The following is a 26,225-nucleotide window of genomic DNA, read 5'->3' as shown; positions in this document are numbered from 1 at the left end:
GAGAGCTTTGCCAGGCTGGGGGAACTCAGGTCCATTGTCAAACCAGGTGAGTAAAGTGCTAGAACTGTAGCTCTTCTATGTCGGGAGGAACGTTTTGTATCATCCTAGTAATATATGCAGGTGTTTTATGTTACTATGAGACGTATGTCACTGACCCTCTATACATCTACAAATAGTACTACTTCACTATTTCTGAATGTTACTTGTCCTTTCCAACCCAACATTGGCTGTGTACTGAGGTGTTGTTGCATTTACATGTCTTTTAGGGACACCTGTGTTGGCATTGACTGCAACTGCTGATTTAGAATCCAGAGCCATTGTGAAGAAACAGCTAAATCTGGACAACGCTACCACCGTGACTGTGAGCCCCAATCGGACAAATATCAGACTTGGACTGGGACGAGTCTCTGCTCATTCTTTGGACTGCCTAGACTGGTTAGTTAGGGAAGTTAAGGAGAAGGGCCTAACCATGTCACCAGTAATAATTTATTGCCGCACATTGAAGGTAGTTGGGCGAGTGTTCTGTCATCTGAAGGCAGAACTCTGAGAGGATGCCTGGGTTGACCAGGAGCATAAAGTTGAAAATCTAATCATAGGTATGTTCCATAGCCATACACTCCCTCTGAACAAAAGCAGGGTTCTATCCTCATTTACTGGGGAGGGTAACTGCAGAGTTGTTATAGCAACAACTTTGAGTACTTTGTGTCTGCTGCACCTCAGGATAGTTTTGTTACCAGATATGAATTACACAGGCTACTTTGATGAGGAGGATGGGGAGTGTGATCATGTGCTAACACCACACAGCAGCGTCAAATCTGGCTTGTCTGTGCTTAGCTCAGACTAGATATGGAAGTAATGTGAAAATTGTAAATAATTGTAAATAAATAACAAAATAATAAAAATGTTTTACCACCTGTGAAATGACGGCATTTGAATAAAGTTTGTGAGACTCCGTATTTCTCAAAGGCTCATCAATATTCTTTTATTTTGAACAGTATATTAAATAACTTAAATAATCTAATAACACTTACACATTACCCATTTGAAACCAAAATAACAGTGAAATAACTACAAACATGAATACAATTCTCATTATGCTTTTTTCCCTTTCCTGTTATTTTTTTGTGCATTTTATAGGTTTACAAAGTGAAAAAGTCCACCCCAAATGGACTTACCATCTCCAACAGAAAACACTGTTCACAAATTGCTCCAAACAGCTCTATTGTAATCCAGCCTTTACTTCAGAGACAAACGTTATAATGCTCGCCTAGCTGCTAGCATGGCACGCACTCATATTTTTCTTCTGACTGGCTAGTAGTCCTTACCTAGGTACTCTCAGGGCATGCCCTCATACTCTGCTTCTGACTGGCTAGTAGTCCTTACCTAGGTACTGCACATGTGCGACTCCCAACAAAGATGGAACAGAAGTGAGATGTCTCACTCTGTAGCTAAAACAGAGAACTCAACACACAGGGTGAAAAAAGGAGCTGCAGCAATACAGTACAACAAATATATGGTGTTTTCTGAAAATTAAATAAATAGCATACAACCTCTAAATACAATTATGTACCTGAAAAAGAGAATAATATGAGCACTTTTAACATTTTCAGAAAATCTTTGCGGACATCCACATATTTCCAAAGTAAACGTGATGCCCACACCCTTAGTTCTCAGATTGCCACACTTCTCCAGTCTTTGATTTTTTCCCCCTCATCCAACGCCACAATTCACCGTAGTCCAGCCTCTCCAAAAGGTTTTTTGTGAAACCTGGGAACGCACTGAATTCCCTTCCTGTTTGTTCCTTAAATAGTTCTGCCTCCCTAAAAATCGCGACTAGCGCTACAACATCCCCACTCTGTTCGTGCACTCGATGGGTGCCAGTCTGCCTTGTGACCTTCAGTTCTAAATCAGTGTTGTCCACCATCTCCCTCAGCACTCCAATAAATTGGCTTATTCTGGCTGCAGACTGCTCATTCAGGTTGGCTCCAAGACCTTTCAGGAACGATTTTAGGAAGTTGTTGAGATGTTCCAGGTGTAGATCGAGGGGGATGTTTCTACCCTTCCCACCTTGACCATTCCAAAAACGGTTCCATGTCACACTGTGAGCCATGCAGGGTGATAGTGTAGCGTTGACCTGCAAGGTGAGGAGGAATGTGCTGTACGCATAGTGTGTGTGTCCATAAGCTTTGTAAAAAAGCAATGCAACTTGGTACAGCCTCATTAATCTCCCACCATCACCTTCTTTAATGGCATCCAGTACATTAAGTAGGAGGAAGCCAAAACCTAGTCTTGCCATGGTGTGCTCTTTTATGTGGTCACACTGGGTGGGAGTGCTGGTCTTGGGCATCGACTCTGAAGGCAACACAAGGTTATGTTTATTCTTCTCGTGTGTCTCCCTTGCCTTAAGGTATATGTAAATCTGCATGCATCCCTCCATGCGGCAAGGAAACTGTTTTTTGGGAATAGGTGTAGCAGATGCTTTGCTGACACCTCTAGCAGTTTCCGGAATATCGCTGAGCATCACAAATTGGTCAGTAACCTTTGCTGTTGCTTCATGCAGCCAGGTCCTCTTCACGTCTGGTGATTCATCAACGATGTTCTCTGGAATAAAAGACTCTGGGTGTTCTGTTGATACATGAAAGGAAATGCTTTTGTAACAACCAGTTTTAGAGGACATGATCAACTACTTTCCTCACATACAATAACTACGTTTCTGAATACATATTACAGATGCAGTCATGTTCCATATTATCACTTTCCATGTGAAAAGAAGAGCAGTGTATTGACACACCTTAATGCAATTGTACAGAATCTCATCTTTGTTCTTTGTGAAACTAAGTCATGATTTACCTGTGAGATCCTGCAACCCAAAGTGCTCCATTGCTGCTGCCAGGAACAGTGCAGTTGTGTCTTTAATGACAAACTCCTTGTATGCGTTATATGCAGTATGGGGACCTTGCTTAGCATTGCTGCACCTGTGAAACATGAATATATATTAGTTTATGTCCACCTGACATGTCTTGGCTGTGACTCACTTAGGGCTGCACAATTAATCGCAATTGTATCAAAATCGCAATATGGACTAGTGCAATATCAAAATCGCAGGGGGGCGCAATATTTGCTGCAGATATGTCCCAGCCTACAAATCCTATTGTACAGACTAAAATGAAAAAAGAAAAAAAGAATTATTTTGGTACAGATCCTCGCAAAAATCACACTGTAATAATTTAAATTTCTTTCAATGTTATTCATTTTCAATGAAAATGAGAATAATGATACAAAAACGATCATTCCCTCCAATATCGTAAATCATATCGCAATTGCAATATCAGTCAAAATAATCGCAATTACATATTTTCCTAATATAGTGCAGCCCTAGACTCACTGTTAAACATTCTCATACAAACTCATATCGCACACACACACTCACGATAGGATGTTAGTAACACGCCTCACCAAGTCACAGCCGATTTTTCGGAAAGAATAAAATAACGTGATGGAAAATTTAATAAACATACTATACCAAATTCCCCACAGCATGCCAAGCTGGCATATGTACTGAAACAACTCCCCAGGAAAAGCCCTGCTGAATTCATGATGGCAGGAGTGCGTTTCCCCATCCCCAAACAAAGAACATGAATTCATGAAGTATCCAGACATATCCATATTGACTGGATTTGGAAAGTCATCAAACACTGTGAAAAAACATTGGTTAACAGTTTAAAAAATGGTCGTCATCACATGTACACTGAAAAAAGAAAATATTTGAACCAACTTAATTGAATTGTTTCAATTGGTAACACCTAAATGAATTAAGTTCTTTAAAATTAAGTTAATAAGTTAGCTTAACACAATTGATTTAAGTCGCATGTACTTAACAATTCAATTGTTCTCAAATCAACATTTTGCATTAATACAACTTAATATTAAGGCAAGTCAACTTAAAGTTTTCAGTTTTTCCAACTCAATAATTTGCATAATCCTAAAGTAACATATTGCTCTTTTCTAACCTAATACTATAGTTTAGCATAAATTACTTTTTGTAGTAACCTTAAAATGAAATTTTAGTTTGTTTAATATAACTAAAATTACAATTTTAAAAAAGCGGATGTTTTTTTTAATACTTTACTGTATAAATGTAATAAACAGCTTTTGGGCCAACACATTACACATTTGTCCTTTTTAAAACATGCACAAAATGCACAAGTAACTGTTAGTAGGACTACAAAGTTATTTTGTCAACAAAGTGCAAAATAGTGCAACAAAGTATTAACACAAATATGCCTAACAATCTCAACACATACAGTGCTATCACTAAGAGCCAAGTGCTAAGTGCCAAGACAATACAGAAACTTCTTTAACCAGCTATAGCCAATGAATATTATGCATTTGAACAGTGTAGCTGACCAATGGCGATGAACAAATATGAATACTTCTTTTAGAATTTTAAATCACACTGTCACAACAGTTTGTTGTATAATTGAACACATCAAAACTGAAATGCAACCTTTCCCTACAAATGGAAGGAAATGTGTCTGAGAAAGAGAGAGAGAAAAAAAAAACTTCTGCCGTAAAAAAACAACTTCTGCCAGGAGACGAGGAGGAGAAGAGAGAAGGAAAAGAGAGGAGAAGGAGAGGGGAGGAGAAGAAGAGAAGAGGAGAAGAGAGAAGGAGAGGAGAAGTGAGAAGGAGAGGAGAAGAGAGGAGGAGAAGAGGAGATGAGGAGGAGAAGAGAGTAGGCAAAGTGGGGAGAGTGGAGAAGAAGAGACAAGGAGGAGAAGAGAGAAGGAAAAGAGAAGAAACCCGTTACAAAAATCTGTGTAAAAGCATTTCAAATTGTGGCTTGAAGAATATTTTTTGAGTCTCTTGGAGCATAAAAAAGGCCCAACATCTGAAAGAGACTACATTTTTTACATGCTATATGTCGAAACACCATTGTTCTTTCACATTATGGCAAAAGGCCATTTGTAGGTCCAGGGGCGGAATACACTATTGTGTGTCGTTACTGTAAGCTTTGAAGTTTGCCATACAGATTATGGACTTTGGGGGACATCTTGTGCTGATCAAGCTTTATGAAGATTTTTTGGAGCACTTCAAAAGTGAAGAGAAAGGGTTTTGGATAAGCTAGGTGGAGTGCATAAATCGATCCTAGAAGCAGGGCACAAGCTGAGGCAACCGAAGTCAGTTCATGCAACACTTGCGCGCCCTCAATGACAATGCCAATGTCTTCAGGTGGCTCCTGCAGCCCTTCCCCCTCCTTCCAAATCACAAACGCTGCCATGGTGAGCTGCTCCAGGTCTCTCTGAGCATCATCTGCTCCAGAGTCCTACAGAGGGGTACAGGACACAAACATAAATCATCATTGGCCTCACTTTTTACTGTGATGAAGTATTTGTTATGAAGTATTTGTGTACCAATATGTGTTATGTGCTGGGCTATTTCTTGGCATGTTCTCACACACCACAAACAGCAGATGTTATCAATCTGACCATCTAACTATAAGCAAGAAAAATAAGATTTACCAAAATGTCAAACTATTCCTTTGAACTTGTAAAATCAACTAAACCAGGCAAACCCTTCTTACTTAAAAAAAATATTCAATCCAGTGTGTTGTGTATTGTTGCTGGGAATTACATTATGTCCAATATGACCATGATAATAAATACAACATGTCAGCAATCCAACCATGGTTCAGGTGTTGACATGGTTGTTCTAACAGTTGAAAAAATCTCTAGTACACTAAATCTAAGAGAAGGCAAAGAGAGATGGAGAGGGGGGGAGGAGAAGAAGAGGAGATGAGGAGAAGAGAGAAGGAAAAGAGAGGACAAGGAGAGGGGAGGATAAGAAGAGGGGAGGTGGAGGAGAAGAGAGGAGACAATGAGGAGAAGAGAGAAAGCAAAGAGAGAAGGAGAGAGGAGAAGAAGAGGAGACGAGGAGGAGAAGGAGAGAGGAGGAGAAGAGACGAGGAGAAGAGAGAAAGAAAAGGGGAGAAGAGAGGAGGCGAGAAGTAGAGGGGAGACAATGAGGAGAAGAGCGAAGGCAAAGAGGGGAGAAGGACAGGGGAGGCGAAGAAGAGGAGACAAGGAGGAGAAGAGAGAAGGAAAAGAGAGGAGACAAGGAGGAGGAGAAATATGGCCATGATAATAAAATACAACATGTCCGCAACCCAACCATTGGTGTCCCTTTGACAAGATGTGCTGACATACAAACTTACAAGATATTCCTTGATCAGGTCATGTGCATCTTCTCCCAGGAAGACGGTGAGGGCTTTCAGCACACATTCCCTCCAAAGATTAATGTCCACAGTCTAGAACAACAAACGTATATTCATATTATTGTTCTAAATTTCATAAGACAGACATCCTTACTCTTATCTTACTTTATTTAAAAACAGTCATTTACAAGCCCAGAGATTCATTATAGGATGAAAAAGGGATGCGCTCAGTGGTGTAGTTTTTGAGTCGCTAAAATTATTTATGCATATGAAAGCTATGATCAGCATTGGCCTGCTCATATTAATGTATTTATGCAGGGCTTGACATTAACTTTTTGAGGCACTTGTCCTTTGGACAAGTACATTTACGTTTCACTTGTCCATGCACAAAAGTCACTTGTCTGGGTAAAGATTTATCATTTTATAAAACAAATTGTGTTTTGCTAATGCAGAATTCGAACAAACCGTTGAAAGCATCCAAACACTATCAACATTAATAAAATTCAGTTGAAACAGTAGAAACAAACGTGTCCCAAGAATAGATTTCCCCTTCAACAAGAAAAAAGGATCTCCAGACTCCATAATACAAAGTTATACTTTGCACGCCGGTGTGCAGAAGTTAATATATTGAGATTCTAAGTCAATATTTTAAAGTTTGTCATTACTTTCAGATTCCTAGTCAATATTCTAAGTTACTAAATCAATATATTGAGATACTAAGTTGATACTTTGAGATATTGAGTCAATATATTGAGATTGTAAGACAATATTTTAAATGTTCTCATTGCTTTGAGATTCTTAGTCAATATTCTGAGTTACTAAGTCAATATATTGAGATACTGAACCAATATTTTGAGATATTAAGTCAATATATTGAGACACTAAGTCAATATTTTGAGATAAGTCAATATATTGAGATACTAAGTCAATATTTTACATTTTCTCATTACTTTGAGATTCTTAGTTTATATTCTGAGATACTAAGTCAATATTTTGACCAGAGGTAGTGGTGACTAAACTTGAATTTATACTATATCTAAAATAATTTTGTAGACATAACAATGGATTTAGCCACTAAATGTTGGTGTTAACTTTTATTTATTTTTTATACAATTTCACTAATTTCTACCTGGCAGAGGCTGATTTACCGAAGGATCCTTTAAAAGGTGTAGCTATTTTACAGTTGATTATTATCTGATATTTAATCTGCATACCTGCAAAAAAGGTATTTTACAACAACTTTGAATGCAGCACGAGGCTGGCGAGGCGAATTTCAAGTGAACGCAACATCTGTGTTGTTTTTCCGACAACAGCAGCTGCACTTACTGTCATACGTTCCTCTACAGTGAAATAGAGACAGATTTTACACTGTTCAGCTGTCAGTATTTTAACCATGTTAACTAGCGTGACATGCGGCGATGTTTAGGTTGCCTCTAACGTCCATTTTCGGAGCATCAGAGAGAAGCGCAGGCATTTCAGTGGCACCGAAATCTGCGTTGCAATTCGGTCCGGTAGATAACGGTCATTAAGCCACCAGTGCCGTATTAGCACCGGGTCTCTCGTTTTCTGTCAACGATGTGGCGAGCAAGCTAACGTTAGCTAACTAACACCGGCTGGTTCGCCGTGCTTTCATGCTGCATCGCTTACAGAGAATGTCTGAACAGCGGGCTGGGTCTAACATTAGCTTCCCGCTGACCGGCTACCGCTGGGTCCGCTGCCCCGGATTGCGGGGGGAAAAATGTATCGTTTCAAATCGGTAACATAGACGTAATGAGTGGCACATAACGTGAAGTAACATGGCATTTTATTTTGTTTGAGTTTTAACTTGTCCAGTGGGGCAAATACATTTCTCTTCCACTTGCCCTACAAAAAAATCCACTTGTCCCAGACAAGCGGACAAGCCTTAATGTCGAGCCCTGATTTATGAAGGATACAGATATATTGTGACAGCCTTCTTAGTTATGAAGGGTCTTGTTTGATGGAACAGATTTACCTGGTCCAGTGTGTCCATGATGGTCGCAGTCTTTTGGCGTGTTGCTCCTCCTTTGGCACGGATGACTTTGATCAGCTCACTTGAGTGCATGTCTAACTGGGCCATGAACTTCTCCTCAAGAGGAACAGCCATGAGCCTCTGTATTAATCTAAAAACAAAACACAAATGACAGTAGATATTGTATTATGGAAAAAATTAAACTGGTCTCATCCTGTATAAACACTCAGAACACGCAAGTAACCCCTGAAGCATACCTGCCAAAATATCAATACCCCAAAAAGTATTGCATGTGGAAATTAAAAATGTAAATGCCATTAAGTTCAGTGTTACACAATCTCAACCACATCAAGTTATGACCAATTCATGAAAGCTCACTGTAACAATATATCATCAATATGGTGATATCAGACTAGATGTCATCTCAGCTTTTGGATATCATGATTAAGACTGTGATGTGATTTTTTTGCCAACACAAAGCGAATCATTTAAACACAAAATTCATTCATCAAATGTAACCAGCCCTCTGTAATTAGATTTTAAGAGATTTACAACTTACCTTTGGTAGTCCAAATGAGTTGTGTCCTGGCTTGAAGTAACCACCACCAGTCATGAAAAAAAATATAAGAAAACTAGGAATTAATTAATATTAAAGAAAAGGAAATTTTCATTCCAGTGTTTAGTTTGAATTGTGTACGAGTATAATACACGAGCAGCACACGTCAATTTACACAGAGGACCTCGAGCAGGTGAAAGCCAGGCACAGAAACAGCTAAGAGAACCCGGTGGATTTTCAAAATAAAATACCCCGTGTTGACTGCTGGTCATAAAAACAGACAAAAGCTAAACTAATTAACTACGTAGCATATTTACACACGTAGAAGCATGTTTAGAAGAACATACACAGGGAAAATGGCCAAATCTGAGCAAGTAAACAAAGTCTGGCAGGCTAAACGCTCGCTTCTGAAACGCCCCCGGTGGAGTCTGAAGTTGCATGCAGGACGGACCAAAATCGCGGCGCGTATGCGAGACATGTGCAGTAGGGTTATGCACCTGGTAACTGATTTAAGACAGGGAAGACAGCAGACAACTCTTTACACAGTAAACATTTATCACCACTGCCTCGATAATATCAAGCGTAAATACGAAGGCAGCCCTGCCACCGAGGCACCGCACACCATCTACTCCCTCTCCCACAGCCGATGCGTGCGTGTACGAGCGCTGTACGCACCCTCTCTACCTTCGACCCTCTCATCCTCTAACTTCAAGTACATTGAAAACAACGCAGGTGGTAGCAAATTCACGCTTCCCGGAGCACCACAGTTTAAGCATAATTAACATTACCTCCCACATCACCCACGACCGTGACCGCATGAACTGTGCGCGCAGACAGGCATGTGAACCAACACTCGAGTATAAATGCGCGCGCCCGAAGTAGTCTGAAGAGAACCGCGACCTAGCTTGTTGGGATAATGGGCTAATGCTAATGAATAACTAACACTAAGCCAACACCAACACACTGCATGAATACACAACTGTAAACTAACGTTACGATATTAATCCAAGAGAGTCCCGCCCGCAAACTACTATCAGGTGAAGCCATGGATGTATTAAGAGAACTGGATACAGTGTTCGGCGGGAAGCCCCGTACATTCCAATGAGAGTCCTCAAAAGCGCAAAAAGCAAACATGGAGCATGGCTCTTCCGCATTGTTGGCCATAACGCTGGTTGGCTTACGATGGGCATGCGTACTAGCAACAATTTGTTTGCGTTGTCGTAGCAACCGGTAGCAACATGCGCGTTCATGAGCTTCTCTCTCGTGTCTCTTACATCCACGGTAAACGTAGCTAGCGAACTCATGAACTCACCGTTTTCATTGTCTAAAATATTAACTAACGTTAAACAATGTGTTTTCGTTGTTCCCGATCGTTTACATGCTTAGCTAAATAAACGATAGATGTATTTAGACAACCAAGGAGATGTAATTATTATGTCGTGCTACTAGCTAGCTAGCTAATAGGTTAGCCTGCAGTTTGGTGAACAGAGCTTCTCTTAATACTCAATACTCAATATCATCCATGGCTTATCTCTCATCCACGTTACAGGCTTTACAGCAGGGGTGGCAAAGCTGTGGCTCTTGAGCCGTATGCGGCTCTTTGCCTGCTCCTTTGAGGCTCTTACTGTGTGGCTGGGGGCTGTGTTATTGGTGGATTTTTTTTAATTTTTTTTAACTTTTTCAAACATTTCAGATAAGTACAAAACAAAAATGGAATGCACTTGCCAATACATTTGCCAATTATTTTAAAATAAAAAATAATGCAGCAGAGTTTTGAGGACAAATTCTGCAACCCGAGGAAAAAAAAAGCTGCCACAGATCACCTTCCTCATTAAACCTTTCACTGCTGAATCAGATTGTTTGAAAGCCCCTCTAGTGACAAATTAGTGAAAGAGTCGCTTCGAGTGGCACAACCGAGTTCAAGCAAGACCTGAAAAGGATTGTGGATAACAAAGACTGTCAGATTTCCCACTGAGTCAATCTAAGTAAGAAAAAAAAACTATGAAAACTGTTATGTATTATGGCTGTCATCAGATCTGGAAGTCACTGTTGCTGTTGTAGTGTGGACGTGCATGTGTTGTGTGGCTTTTTGCTATGGTGCAGGTTTTTTTGTGGCTCTTTATGCTGAACTGGTTGGCCACCCCTGCTTTACAGCATACAGCATGCATATATATATATATATATATATATATATATATATATATATATATATATATATATATATATATATATATAGGACAAACTAAATCTACATCCGAAGTAGGGAAGAAAGACAAAATGAAAAATGCAAAACACGTGGGTGAGGCTGGGGAAGATGAGTGGAGGCAAGAGAGGAAAAGGCAGGGATAAATAAAGGCAAGAGGGAAAGGAAGAACACAGAATGTGAGTGAACAGAATGATTAACAAATAATAATAAAAAATAAATATATATATATATATAATGTAAAATTTAAAACATTTACATAAATAGGTGGAGACATTCCTTACACAAGAGGGCTGCCCTGGATATTTACACGTTTTTATCGTAAAATGCAATCCTGTTGAGGCTACAATCTAGTATGGATTGTAGCCTCAAGGGACTGTACGATGGTATTTAAAAAAAAATCATTTCCCAAATTTGTGAAATGAACTCCGTCTCTTATAAATATCCCAGGACAGTCAAACTTTATGCAAGGATGCCTTACACTGTCTCCACCCAATTCCCTGACAAATTTGCCCATCTCTCTGTTCACCCACATTCTGGTCTTGTTGATCTTTCCCGGATCTGCTTTCCTCCAGTGACATCTTTCATTGATGGAAGACAGAATGATCTTCATCTCAGGAAAGATGCCATGGAGGTGCAGCAGGTCCTGCTTCATCACTGTTACAAGCTCCACACCTTTGATGTTGCCAAGGTCGTTGCCGCCACAGTGAATCAGCAGGACATCCGGGATTGTTCTTCCTCTCAAAGACTGATGAAAAAAGGGAAGAAGGTTCCTCCATCTCAGACCACCCCAGCCAAACCACCACACACGGCCATCTAGTCCCAGGTTCTTCCCTGTGGTCTGTCTGGCTCTGTCTTCCCCACGTCGAATGTAGCTGTCTCCTATCAGCCACACTTTCAGACCTAGATATTATAAAATATATTGGATTTTAAAAACAGTACTTTGTGCTCTTCTTTACACATAAATGGTTTATTAAAAAATTAAACATTAAGCTCTCATATACATTTTATATTGTGTAAAGGACTAGCATTACAGGTACTAATCATACCCTAAAAGAATTCCATGAATTTGTGTATCACCTTTATGAAACGATTATGCAAATAGAATAAATAACAATGCTTGAATATAGCCTAGTTCACCTTGTCCAAGTACGGCCGGGACCACATTGGGGTTTGTCCTTTTGGGCTCAGTCCATCCAGGAGCGTCTAAACAACTCTAAACAAAGTAAGTAAAAAACATGTTTTATGTTCTCCTTACTTTAAAAACAAAGAAAATTATCAGCAAATGCATATTCAGTTGAGTTAACTAGCACTCAGACTACTTATGTATGTGTTTTCCTATAATACATATATCCTGCCAGGTCTATCAATTTGTGTATCATCTTCATGAAAGGATTATGGAAATATAATATATAAATGTTGTTCACCTTGTCCAAATTCCGCCGGGACCCCAATGTTATCCTCAGTCCACATATCTGCCATCTAAAGAAAGTAAAAACATTCATGTTCAATATCCAAAACACAAGTGTGTGTCTTCCTATCTACCAATGACAGAGAAAAGAGTGATTGAGAGCACATGGATGTAAAGTTAACGTTAACGTTAGCTACAGTACTATTTTCTTAAGTCCTACACAAATTGCCGTAACTTGGCTAAGTTGAAAACAAAACATTCACCCTTGCCTATGTACAATTTCTGTACGTCAGATATTTGTTTAAAATGGAAAATACACGCAAAACGACTAACGTTAACCAAAGGCCAACATTAGCTTTGCCACAAGAAATTGCTAAAATCTAATACTGTATACATATTTACTACAGCATTATGTAAACAAGGTGTATCATGTTGACATACAGTACTCTGCTAAGTATTAGCTACATCCTATTTTTTTTATAATCTTACCTTATTCAGCCAAAACCGATTTTTGTAGGAGTTGGTATAGTGTCGTCAACTCGTGTACAGTAAGCGAACGGTGTACAGTAGCGGGGGAGGGGGAGCGGGGGGGGATTTAAATAAAGCGCGGGCCGATCGCTTATCCTTTCTTTCCAGCGTCTGTGGCAGTAAATCTTTTTCTTTGTCTTTACAGCCAGCAAGAAAATCAAAAATTCTTCAAAATGCCATCTTGTGTTGCCTACAACTGCGTGAAGCGATCAGACGATAGTTCCAAGGTTACTCTGTTCAGGTATGTTGAAATGATTTCAGTTGCAATATACAGTATTATATTTTTTATTATAGTTTTTTATGTATTTATGCTAATGCTAGCACGCAATAACTAGCTTAAACTAATTATCTTTACATTTGATAATATGTTATTGTTATATATTCATGTTGTGATCACATAATGGATAAGGATCACATTCTCTTAATATATATCCAGGATCACATCTGTGTGTAACATTGATAAACAATTAAGAAAATACTCTCAAGTGATTTTTACACATTTTTTTTATTAAAGTAACGTTAACGCTTCCATTTTCTTAATTTACTTTAACAGACTGTATTGTGACTAATTTAAGTAAGGTATAGATCATGCTTTCTAAAGGGATTTTCTGCAGTGAGTGCTTTTACTTCAACTGATTACACTAAATATTTTACAGTTTTCCTGTCCTTGATAAAAAAAGGAGGTGTCAGTGGGTCAGAAACATTAACCCGCAAAAATTGGAAGCCATCCCGCCACTCCCGCATATGCGCTCACCATTTTACAAAGGAGTGTTTCCTAACTGGCAGTGCGGGAAGGAAACTAAATTCAACTGCTGTGCCTACAATCTTCAACATCACCAGTGACAACAGATACAGGTAAGTACTGTGTACTTAGATCACTCGTACATGGCTGGAAGTGTTACTTCTGCCTCTGGAGAAGTCACAACTTGTGAATCAGAGATGGAAGTGACATTACCAGAGTCAGGAAATGTTGAAGATAGCATCACTCAGCCAAACACTGATGACCACAGTTATATTGGAGTATCTTCCAAAACATTGAAGCACCAAATCGGACATAAATTGACCACCTGCCGCAAAAAACTGAAATTGGAAAAACAGAAGACAAGACTTTTGCAAAGGAAGATTTCCAGTTTAACTGAGGTCATCAGTGTGCTGAAGCAGAAACTGCTGATATCAACAGGCTGTGCAGAGATGCTGGAAGCCTCCTTTAGTGGTGTGCCAAAAGCGCTACTCACACGAATCACACAAAAGAAGAAGGTTAAAGTGTCTGAGGAATTGCGTTCATTCGCCATGACTCTGCATTTTTATTCCGCTAAAGCTTATGCTTATGTTCGTGAATGCCACGACATCGGAGCACATGTGATGTCACTGACATGTGATGGTCCATCATGCCACTTTTCCATGTTGAGAGCCCTAGGAGCAAGCTTGGATGTGCATGACATGAAACCCTCATTTCCACATCCGGCAGATCCCTCAAAAATGGTCCATGCAGTATTTGATGTGTGCCACATGCTGAAACTGATCAGAAATACATTGGCTGACGGAAGTCATTTGCTAACTCCAACAGGAAAAATCAGTTGGAAATATCTCCAGGAGTTAAACAAACTTCAGGAGTCACAGGGACTGCGACTTGGAAACAAGTTGAAAATGGCCCACATACGGTGGGATAAACAGAAGATGAAGGTGAAGCTTGCAGCCCAGGTGTTCAGCAGCAGTGTGGCAGATGCTCTTGAGTATTGCAACACACAGCTCCATCTGCCGCAGTTCAGAGGATGTGAAGAGACGGTGGACTTCCTGAGAACTATTGATGCTGCCTTCGATGTCCTCAACAGCAGGAATCCTCTAGAGAAAGGATACAAAGCACCGCTGAGGACATCTAACAAAGACCGTGCTGAAGAAATCCTTCTGAAGGCACAAAAGTCTCTCCTGGAACTGAAAGATCAGACAGGCAAACCGCTGTATGCTGGGAAACAAAAAACTTGTGTAATTGGTTTCATTGCCAGTTGCATAAGTGTATGGAATGTTTTCCAGGAAGCTGTGTGTAGGCCAAATGCCCAATGCCGTTACCTCCTCACTTACAAGCTGAGTCAAGATCATCTTGAACTGTTCTTTTCCTCTGTCAGAGCACGTGGTGGATTTAACAACAACCCTACTGCAAGACAGTTCACAGCTGCACACAAGCGTCTTCTTGTGAAATTGCAAGTGAAGACTGGAACAGGCAATTGCATCCCCCGCGACACCACCACCATCTTGGAGGCAACACCTGCGGCAGCAAACACCTCGCGCAGATATGACCTTCAGCCTGTTGAGCATGCAGAGCCAGAGCATGATTACCACCAATGCCCAAATGTTGATGCTATTTCTGAGTACAAAGACGCAGCTATCAACTACATTGCTGGCTTTGTTGTAAAAAAGATCAAAGAAAAGCACAACTGCATGACATGTGCTGATGCGCTGACTTCTGATTCCACTGTGCATCCCTTTGTTCTCCTGAAGACTCATGGAGGTTAGCAACAACCATCACCATGGGATAGTTGCTGTTTGTTCAGAGGCAGAGCGTTGCTTTCAACGTGTTTTGAGATCAACATCTGGCAAGCTCCCCCAGGGATATGGCTTAACATCAGCCATCACATATCAAGTTCTGGATTACAGTGCAGACAAGATGTTGTTCCCAGAGTTGCATGACCACATGTTTGAAACCACTGTTGAGGACAATCATGTACATCTACTGGTGAAAATGGCATTCTCTATATACTGTAAAGTAAGGATGCACCACTTAGCCAGACGTGAAACTGAGAAAATGACAAAAGACATTGTCAGGCATAAATACACCAAGTTGGTCCATTTTCATCATCAGTAGTTACATGATGCTACATGCTGAGGGTTGCTTAAATGAACAGCTTTCTTCTTCTGTTTTTATATAACTGTTTCATGTAATATACACCTCTCCTGGAACCATCACCTTATCGTGGTGGAGAGGTTTGTGTGTCCCTATGAACCTGAGGGCTGTGTTGTCTGGAGCTTTGTGCTCCTGGTAGGGTCTCCCAAGGCAAAGTGGTCTCAGGGGAGGGGCCAGACAAAGAATGGTTCAAAAACCCTATGAAAAAACGAGGTAGAGATAGAGTGACCCTGCCCGGAGGAAGCCCGGGGCCCCCATCTGGAGCCAGGCCCAGATGGAGGGCCCAGATGGAGGGCCCGTCAGCGAGCGCCTGGTGGCCGGGTTTGCCACGGAGCCCGGCCGGGCACAGCCCGAAAAAGCTACGTGGCACCTCTCTCTCCAACCCATGGGCCCACCACCTGTGGGAGGAACCGCTGGGGTCGGGTGCGCTGCCATATGGGTGGCAGTGAAGGTCAGGGGCCTCGACAGACCAGACCCGGGCAGCAGACGCTGGCTCTGGGGACGTGGAACATCACCTCTCTGTGGGGGAAGGAGCCGGAACTTGTGCGGGAGGTGGAGCGCTACCAGTTGGATCTGGTGGGGCTTACCTCTACGCACAGTCTCGGTTCTGGAACCATACTCCTGGATAGGGGTTGGACTCTTTTCTTCTCCGGAGTTGCCCAGGGTGTGAGGCGCCGGGCGGGTGTGGGGATACTCACAAGCCCCCGGCTGAGCGCCGCTACGTTGGAGTTTACCCCGGTGGACGAGAGGGTCGCCTCCCTACGCCTGCAGGTTGTGGGGGGGAAAACTCTGACTGTTGTTTGTGCGTATGCACCAAACAAGAGCTCAGAGTATTCGGCCTTCTTGGAGACCTTGAATGGAGTCCTGTATGGGGCTCCAGTGGGGGACTCCATAGTTCTGCTGGGGGACTTCAACGCGCACGTGGGAAATGATGGAGACACATGGAGAGGCGTGATTGGGAGGAACGGCCTCCCTGATCTAAACCAGAGTGGTTGTTTGTTGTTGGACTTCTGTGCTAGTCATGGATTGTCTATAACGAACACCATGTTCGAACATAGGGATGCTCATAAGTGTACTTGGTACCAGAGCACCCTAGGCCAAAGGTCAATGATCGATTTTATAATCGTTTCATCTGATCTGAGGCCGTATGTTTTGGACACTCGGGTGAAGAGAGGGGCAGAGCTGTCAACTGATCACCATCTGGTGGTGAGTTGGGTCAGAGGGTGTGGGAAGACTCTGGACAGACCTGGTAAGCCCAAACGGGTAGTGCGGGTAAATTGGGAACGTCTGGAGGAGGCCCCTGTCCGACAGACTTTCAACTCACACCTCCGGCGGAGCTTTTCGTGCATCCCTGTGGAGGCTGGGGGCATTGAACCCGAGTGGACAATGTTCAAAGTTTCCATTGCTGAAGCTGCGGCGGGGAGCTGTGGTCTTAGGGTCTTAGGTGCCTCAAGGGGCGGTAACCCACGAACACCGTGGTGGACACCGGTGGTCAGGGAAGCCGTCCGACTGAAGAAGGAGTCTTTCCGGGATATGTTATCCCAGAGGACTCCGGAGGCAGTTGCAAGGTACCGAAGGGTCCGAAGGGCTGCAGCCTCTGCCGTGAAAGAGGCAAAGCAGCGGGTGTGGGAGTAGTTCGGAGAAGACATGGAGAAGGACTTTCGGTCGGCACCAAGGTGATTCTGGAAAACTGTTCGCCACCTCAGGAGGGGGAAGCGGGGAACCATCCAAGCTGTGTACAGTAAGGATGGGACGCTGTTGACCTCAACTGAGGAGGTAATAGGGCGGTGGAAGGAGCACTTTGAGGAACTCCTAAATCCGACTAATACGCCCTCTATGGTAGAGGCAGAGCTGGAGGATGATGGGGGATTGTCGTCAATTTCCCTGGTGGAAGTTGCTGAGGTAGTTAAACAACTCCACAGTGGCAAAGCCCCAGGGATTGATGAGATCCGTCCAGAAATGCTTAAAGCTCTGGGTGTGGAGGGGTTGTCTTGGTTGACACACCTCTTCAACATTGCGTGGAAGTCGGGGACGGTGCCTAAGGAGTGGCAGACCGGGGTGGTGGTTCCCCTTTTCAAAAAGGGGGACCAGAGGGTGTGTGCCAATTACAGGGGTATCACACTTCTCAGCCTCCCCGGTAAAGTCTACTCCAAGGTGCTGGAAAGGAGGGTTCGGTCGATAGTCGAACCTCAGGTTGAAGAGGAACAATGCGGATTCCGTCCTGGTCGTGGAACAACGGACCAGATCTTTACTCTCGCAAGGATCCTGGAGGGAGCCTGGGAGTATGCCCAACCGGTCTACATGTGCTTTGTGGATCTGGAGAAGGCGTATGACCGGGTCCCCCGGGAGATACTGTGGGAGGTGCTGCGGGAGTATGGGGTGAGGGGGTCCCTTCTCAGGGCCATCCAATCTCTGTACGACCAAAGCGAGAGCTGTGTCCGGGTTCTCGGCAGTAAGTCGGACTCGTTTCAGGTGAGAATTGGCCTCCACCAGGAATGCGCTTTGTCACCAATCCTGTTTGTAGTATTTATGGACAGGATATCGAGGCGTAGTCGGGGTGGAGAGGGGTTGCAGTTTGGTGAGCTGGGGATCTCATCGCTGCTTTTTGCGGATGATGTGGTCCTGATGGCATCGTCGGCCTGTGACCTTCAGCACTCACTGGATCGGTTCGCAGCCGAGTGTGAAGCGGCTGGGATGAGGATCAGCACCTCTAAATCTGAGGCCATGGTTCTCAGCAGGAAACCGATGGAGTGCCTTCTCCATGTAGGGAATGAGTCTTTACCCCAAGTGAAGGAGTTCAAGTACCTTGGGGTATTGTTCGCGAGTGAGGGGACAATGGAGCGGGAGATTGGTCGGAGAATCGGCGCAGCGGGTGCGGTATGACACTCAATTTATCGCACCGTTGTGACGAAAAGAGAGCTGAGCCAGAAGGCAAAGCTCTCAATCTACCGGTCAGTTTTCGTTCCTACCCTCACCTATGGTCATGAAGGCTGGGTCATGACCGAAAGAACGAGATCCAGGGTACAAGCGGCCGAGATGGGTTTCCTCAGGAGGGTGGCTGGCGTCTCCCTTAGAGATAGGGTAAGAAGCTCAGTCATCCGTGAGGAGCTCGGAGTAGAGCCGCTGCTCCTTCGCGTCGAAAGGAGCCAGTTGAGGTGGTTCGGGCATCTGGTAAGGATGCCCCCTGGGCGCCTCCCTAGGGAGGTGTTCCAGGCACGTCCAGCTGGGAGGAGGCCTCGGGGAAGACCCAGGACTAGGTGGAGGGATTATATCTCCAACCTGGCCTGGGAATGCCTCGGGATCCCCCAGTCGGAGCTGGTTAATGTGGCTAGGGAAAGGGAAGTTTGGGGTCCCCTGCTGGAGCTGCTACCCCCGCGACCCGTTACCGGATAAGCGGAAGAAGATGGATGGATGGATGGATGTAATATACAACCTTCTGTATACCCTCCTAGGGCTTAGTGGTCACATACGTAGACAGCACTTTTTAGCTCTTATGTTCACAATTGTGTTCACTGCTGAATTGGTGGTGTTATGGACACGTATGGGGGTACTTACACTGCCCTCTGGTGGTGTCAGAAGTTTATAACACACTACGGTCAAAATTCAAAATGGCGGCGAACACAAGGGAAGATTCAAGTGGTAGCTCCATACACAAACGTCGACCAGGTAAGAAGTTCTGTCATATTTCATGGCTTATTCCGATTTAGATATTTATAAAAGCCTTGTATATTTGTCATGACATGCAAATTTGAAAAAAAAAGTGTAAAACTAGCAACTTTGTAGGTCACTAAACATGAAGTACACGTAAGTGTACTTATGGACTGATGCTACTCGAAACAGCTAATATGCTTGTAAACATGCACACACGTAAAATGGGAAAAAAGCTAGCTCTGATGCAGCTAAAAAGCTGTACATGGTCCCAATGAAATAAATAACAATTAAATCACTAAATACATACATACATACTTAAATTAGTTGGGTTGAAAATGTTAGTAAAAATGTAATATGCTAGTAAAAACGTGCACATGTAAATTAGCTTGCATATTATCCCATTGGAATAAATAACAAATAAATAATGCAAACCTACATACATAAATAAAATTCATTTGTATTTGATTTTATCATGTTTTTATTTCCAGAGCGTTTTTCTTTGCAAAGAGCATTGGAGCTACTTGGGTTAATTGATGGAGACAACTCAGATTTGGACGTGTCTGACAACGATGATCCCATCCTGGATGGCAATTACCAACCATCACCACAGGAGGAAAGCAGCAGTGTGGACAGTAGTGATGATGAGGACCCCATTCTTGAGCCCACTGACCACAGCAGAGGACGCAAAGATCTCCGTAGTGCAGATAATGGTTAGCCAAGACCCAGTAGATATTTGTTTATTTTATGCAGTTAGGGCCTTAGGGCTATGTGAAGGATTGGAAGCAAAATGCTTATTTACAAAACTTGTTGACAGGTTCATGGACAGGGACAGAGACAAATACAGGTTCATCCCGCACTCTCAGACGTCGCCGTCAAAGTCAAGAGATTGAGGCTGATAGCTCAGAAGATGACTTGGAAGAGCCAACACCAAGACCAAGCCAAACAAAAAAAAAAGAAAAAGGGAGACTCTGAACAAGGTAATTGTTATTATTTTTGGCCTTCACACCTTGAGGGTAAATCTTCAAATTTCATATAAACGTCGGCACAGATTCAAGTATTTTATGCACCAATATACCTCAATTGCTTACATGGGTAAAAATGTAACTTCCTACAATAAATACTATTTTATACTATTTTACAGCAGGACGCTGGAAGGCTACTCCATTGACGCCAAACCTGGCAGAGTATCAGCATCAGGACGAAACTGATCTAGACAGACATGGCTGGACCCCACTAGACTATTTTGAACAGTACATAGATAGAGATTTGATGATGACGATTGCAGAATGCTCTAATATTATGTCACTGTCTAAGAGTGGGGAGCCACTTAACATGACAGTAGATGAGGTTTACCACTTTTTTGGTGCCTGTATTTTGATGTCCTGCATCCGATACCCAACCATTAGGATGTACTGGTCCAAAGCCTTGAAAATCACTGCCATCACTGACAAATTCACACGTGCCAGAGTCTTCAAACTGAGGGGAGCAATGAAAGTGGTTATTGATCATGATGTGCCAGAAGACCTGAGAATGTCGGACAAATTCTGGAAGGTGAGGCCTTTTCTGGATCGGATTCTGCGAGGCTGCTTGTCTCTGAATCGACCTGATTGCGCATCTATTGATGAGCAGATGATTCCTTTCACAGGAGCCTGTCTGTGCAGACAATATCTGCCAATGAAGCCAAACCCAGTTGGCATAAAGAACTTTGTTTGTGCTACAGCAGATGGCATTGTGCTTGACTTTGAGCTGTATCAAGGCACAGGTTCACTGATTGAGAAGGTCGAAGAACCAGAGGGCCTGAGTTTGGGAAGCTTAGTCATCGAGCGTCTGTGCCAAACTCTGCATCGTGGCACAAAGGTGTATTGTGACCGGTTCTTCACCACCATCAAAGGTGCGCAACGAATGATGGAGAAAGAGCTGTACATGACTGGTACAATAATGAAGAACCAACTCGCTGAAGCGAAGCATAAGTTACCCAGTGACAAAGCCATGAAAAACGCAGGAAGAGGTACCTCATCAGAAGTTTCCGCTGAAGATGGAAAGTTGTGTGTAGTGAAATGGTACGACAACAAACCAGTATTGCTGATCTGTTGTTCATGGTACACAGCCTGAAGACACCTGCCAGCGCTGGGACAAGAAAGTGAAACAATATGTCACTGTCTCGCGACCAAGCATTGTCCGTGAGTACAACATCAAGATGGGTGGAGTTGATTTGATGGATAGAATGATAAGTTGCTATCGCATGAGCACCCGTACTAAGAAGTGGACAATGCGGATGGTAATGCACTTCACGGATCTGGCTTTAGCCAACAGCTGGCTACGCTACCGAAAAGACCATGCAATATGTGCTGGACCAAAGACAAGACCCATCCAGTTCCTTCAGTTCCGCATGGAAGTGGCTAAGATCCTCTTGGCCCAGCATCACGGTGCAGATGCAGACCTTTCGACACAGTCAGAGGAAGAAGAAGATTCAAACCAGGGAGTGAAACGTCATGTGACAGAGTTGCCCCATGTCTCGGTCCGCAGGAGGGCTAATGCCCACCTCCCAGAGATGATCGGCCTGAAGAATGCAATGCGCTGCAGACAACTAGGCTGCACTGGAAGAACCAGAGTGCGTTGTATGACCTGCAAAGTGTTCCTGTGCTTGCAAACCGAGTGCAACTGTTACTCAGCCTTTCACACATAAGTGATGGCAGTGATTCTCAAGGTGTGTACATGTTCCTTGGTTCCTCCATGTTCTCCGACTCCGTGAAGGTCAATCAATCAGGTGACCTCTGGGCCTCTGTAAGCAGGCCTGGTCCTTCAGTGCTCAGTTATCGCAGCCTTTAACATGTTCCCTTTTTTACATTACCAATGCAAAATGTCACATGAGCTACTACTATGTTTTTTCTTTTTTTCACTATGATGTTCAAAACACATTAGTAGCCTAATGCAAGAGTGACTATTTAAAATGCTTTGAATGTTTATCAAATGTTCCAAACACTATTTGTAACTGTCCAAAATGGGCAAAAATGCAATGTTTCCATGTTGTTTTTACTCTCTGATAGTCAAAGCATGTTAAAAAAATATGTGTGTATGTGTTATTAATACATTAAAAAACAGTCAGGAAAAAACTGCTATTTTCAAGGCAGAAATAGAGTTTTTCATTCTATTACACAAAGGTGACTTTATTGTGTTTTATGGAAATTCGGACCATGAATCCACATATGTGGACATCATTTTTCTCTAAAAGTACATCATATCAAAAGATGATATTTAGTTTTTATTCTAATTAGGTTCCAATAAGCCCAAATAGCAAAGACAAATAAAAAATGCATGTAAAAAAACAGCTTGGGCCTTAAGAGGATACTGTAGTTTTCACTGTATATACCTCTAATTTATTTATTCAAATTTATTTTAATTTTATTGTGCCTTTCTGTCTTGTGCAATACCTGATTTCCCCTCTTGGGGTCATCATAGAATTGTCCTATCTCTAACTGTATTGTTTTAGTAACCCAACACATGGTTCTTAACAGTGGACAGACATATGTGAATGTGAACTGCAACATCCCATCCCATTCCTTCTAGTCAGTGTCAGTTTTGTGGTTTCTTTCTAAATGCAGTGGCTGACAGTTATAGTTGGTGCATGTAGTGTTCAACATACCGCTTGGAGTACGCTTAACGCGGCACAAGTCTGTAATGAACATGTACAATGCATCAGAAAAATTTCATCTGATTACAAATTCTTGTTTCAATTTTGCGCTAACTCACTGGAAGTGTATATAGTTAATAGTTTGGTCGGTGCTTTCTATTGCTTCAAACTATATGTTGTTCAAAAGATAGCCTTTTTCACTTAAAAAACAAAATAAAAAACGTACAAAGAAAAATAATTTTGTAACTGTTGTTTCTGTTTAGATATTAAATATATTCCCACATTGGTAGCACTCAATTTACGTGTTTTAACTAAGTTCCTCATACGTTCAGCAAATTTTCATGGTAAGGACAGATAAATTAATGTATGACTTAATGCCTAAATAAGAACAAGAATAATTAATGTGGTACTACATGAACTATCAGGAATGTACAAGAACAAATAGTATCTATTTCAGTGTTAGGACCACTTTAATTGAAGGGCCATACATGAAAAAGTCATAAAAAGTTGATAAACATTTGAAATTCAAAGGATACATATAAGCATTGCTTTGACTGGTCAGTATTTTTGACCTGTCCCTTTAACTACAGACTTATCTATAAAACAATAACAATAACACCTTAGTTGTTGCATTTATTCATATATTGTTTTTTGCATTAACTCATGCATGATATTAGTTATTGTACATTACTGGTAGTTCAGTTCAGTAACTATTAAATGAATTAATTTATGATTTCTCATGTATTTAGTATTGTTCTATGTACATATGTATTGTCTTGTCTGAGTATGTACTGTAAGTGATTGGCCTTGTGTCCCCACTCAAGGCCTGTACCTTGACGTGGTGAGTGGGCTTTAAACTAAGACAGGCCTTTTTTATTTTAAATATGTTACCTAAGCTGTTCAACCAACCTCATGCTAACTACCCTGCAATTGTAGAATGAATCCGGTTAAAATGGTGACTTTGTGAGTCTTTTGCAACATGTTTTCCAGTTTCAGCTCCTGGTATGCCACGGTCCATTATCTGCTAGATGACTTCTCCCTCCCTTGTCCTGCCCAGAGTTCATATTACTTGCCTGACTCTTTATTTGATTCAAAGATGATTAAAAACAATACTTTAAAATTGTAAAATTTGTTTTGTGATCAGTTTTCTGGTATATAAAATATTACACACTTTCATATAGCCTACTCTATGTAATATATAAACATTTGCTACTTACTGTATGTGTAACCTTACACGTTTTGCTATTTCTTAATAAACCCTTCTATCATTGTTGATGTTGTACCGTCCGTCTCATATTTCGATATGAAAGGAAATTGAATGCTTTTAATATTATCACCAGGAGGTGAAAATGAGTGCCACCATACATAACGTTTAACTTTATTACAGACAACAGGACATACATATTGTCATTGACATCAACAGTCAACGACAATGTTCATTATAATACTTCACTTTGCCATGTATTAATTAGTAATGCTTATCAAAATAAACAATGGATGTTTTGAGAAAACCAAGGCGATGTAATCACTATGTCTGTAACGTTATCTATGTACAGTGTGACCGTCCCCCATGCTAGCTACCGCTGATGTTAGCTACAAGCCAGATGGCCCTGGCAGTTTTGGGAAACGCTAATGACGTTACATCCACGTAACAGGCTTTACAGCATACATACATACATACATACATACATACATACATACATCATAACATAATACCATGGATGTATTAATAGAACACATAGTGAATTACAGCCATTAGCTGCTGGAGCTACATCCATTACAGCTACAGGACTCAAAACAGTCATATGAGCATGCGCAGTGCAGGCGATGCGGGCGGGCGCAGTCCCGCGGCTCTGCTCGCGCTCATTATGCGCATTCATCATGCCAAATTTAATAATTCTGGATTCGCTTCTAGTGAATGTTAAAAATGTTAAAAACGTGACGTTTTAAACAAGGACCCTTTACTTGTTCGGGCTGGTAAGTTGATAAACCCAGAAACAAATTATCCGCTGGATAATAGACGTTTCTTTCGCCATGCAAAGTCTATGTGAAAAGTCTTTCTGGGCCATGGGGTGCAGTACCACCGTTATCCGCTAAGCCCATGGTGGCTTTTAGACTTGGTGCGCTTCCTGGGGGCTTGGGTGAAGCCCCATGCAGCAGAGTAGGATAATTGCTAGCCCCGCTAGCTGGCCCAGATGCTAGCGGGTGTTAGCAGCAGATGCTATCCGACTCTACTTTTCACAAATTTAACAACACAGTTGGACAATTTTATATCTAACATAAGAAATTATTCGTTTTACCTCTGACTTACCTTCAAAAACGATGGAGACAGTGGTAATTCAGTATCTATCTTCTTCCCAAGTTGTCTGAGCCAAGAAATTTGTGGCTCAAGTGCAGTTAGAAAGTTCTGGAGAAGGCGGAGACGTCATGACGTCAGACGCACAGCATCACGAAAAACCTAATTGATGCAGGTTCACTCAAATGAGAATAGCAGGTTACATGTGTGCTGAGGGAACAATATGTAATTCCAAGTTGAAATACTCCACAAATGTAGATTGCCTCCACTAAAGCAGAAATCTGAATGAAACTCACTCAGAACTTTACGCTACTTCAACTACTGCTGAAATACACTTTTTAGAGTGTACAATACTGTAATGACAGTGCAGCCGAAACTTTTGAAATACAGAACAGAAGTTTTGATCAATTTCATCAAAAACAATTTTCACATTGTGATATCATGGTATTTATTTTTTTAAGAGCTGTACTTCAACTTGGTCATATTCGCATAGAGTGTTCCATGGTCTTTTGCAGACGCAGCATTGTAGAATATCCGGTAGTGTATCTAAATAAATATATAAACATATGATGACGAGAGAAGATTCCTTACCACAAAACATCAGAGCAGTGTTTTGCAGTTCAATAACAACTGCAATTACCCATTCCAAACAGGTAAAGTGTTATGGTTTGGGACATTTCTGTTACCTGTTTGGACTTTTCTGTTGCCTGTATTTTCATTTCTGTATGTTCCCTGTGTTTGGATATTTATTCTGTATATTTCTGTTCCCTGTTATGTTGATGTATCCTGTTTTGTGTATTTTGGTTTCCTGTTTTATTTTGATAGTCCTGTTTTCTGTCTTGCCTG

General features: G+C 41.9%; 2 protein-coding genes across 3 annotated transcripts; one reads left to right on the top strand and one right to left on the bottom strand.

Moving 5' to 3' along the window:
- Positions 1–1,559: 1,559 nt before the first annotated feature.
- Positions 1,560–25,925, bottom strand: LOC116063697. The gene is made up of 4 exons (XM_031318615.2): positions 25,849–25,925; positions 3,524–3,695; positions 2,851–2,975; positions 1,560–2,625 (listed from the first exon to the last, which is right to left on the bottom strand). Coding segments are annotated over exons 1-4 (1,260 nt in total). The 5' UTR covers positions 25,850–25,925; the 3' UTR covers positions 1,560–1,663.
- LOC118494386 lies at positions 19,248–22,411 on the top strand. Of its 2 annotated transcripts, XM_035998280.1 has the most exons (3): positions 19,248–19,467; positions 19,941–20,429; positions 20,597–22,411. In XM_035998280.1, exons 2-3 carry the CDS (start codon positions 20,360–20,362, stop codon positions 21,562–21,564), a joined length of 1,038 nt encoding a protein of 345 aa, XP_035854173.1. In that variant the 5' UTR covers positions 19,248–19,467; positions 19,941–20,359; the 3' UTR covers positions 21,565–22,411. The 2 variants fall into 2 exon arrangements, with proteins under 2 accessions (XP_035854173.1, XP_035854174.1); XM_035998281.1 differs by lacking the exon at positions 20,597–22,411 and having other exon boundaries at positions 19,941–20,372.
- Positions 25,926–26,225: the final 300 nt, after the last annotated feature.

Source organism: Sander lucioperca, chromosome 23 (assembly GCF_008315115.2).
Source record: "Sander lucioperca isolate FBNREF2018 chromosome 23, SLUC_FBN_1.2, whole genome shotgun sequence".
Lineage (NCBI taxonomy): Eukaryota > Metazoa > Chordata > Actinopteri > Perciformes > Percidae > Sander > Sander lucioperca.
The sequence above is the reverse complement of the archived record's forward strand: the minus strand, read 5'-3'. Positions and strand labels throughout refer to the sequence as shown.

What these genes read in the sequence shown, in the direction of transcription:
- LOC118494386 (XM_035998280.1), top strand. Translation starts at nt 20,360, where the DNA reads ATGACTTGGAAGAGCCAACACCAAGACCAAGCCAAACAAAAAAAAAAG. An exon ending in AAAGGGAGACTCTGAACAAG is followed by an intron (nt 20,430 to 20,596) that starts GTAATTGTTATT and finishes ATTTTACAGCAG; the next exon opens with GACGCTGGAAGGCTACTCCA.
- LOC116063697 (XM_031318615.2), bottom strand. An exon ending in GGCATGCTGTGGGGAATTTG is followed by an intron (nt 2,976 to 3,523) that starts GTATAGTATGTT and finishes CATGTTTCACAG; the next exon opens with GTGCAGCAATGCTAAGCAAG. An exon ending in TGGGTTGCAGGATCTCACAG is followed by an intron (nt 2,626 to 2,850) that starts GTAAATCATGAC and finishes ATGTATCAACAG; the next exon opens with AACACCCAGAGTCTTTTATT.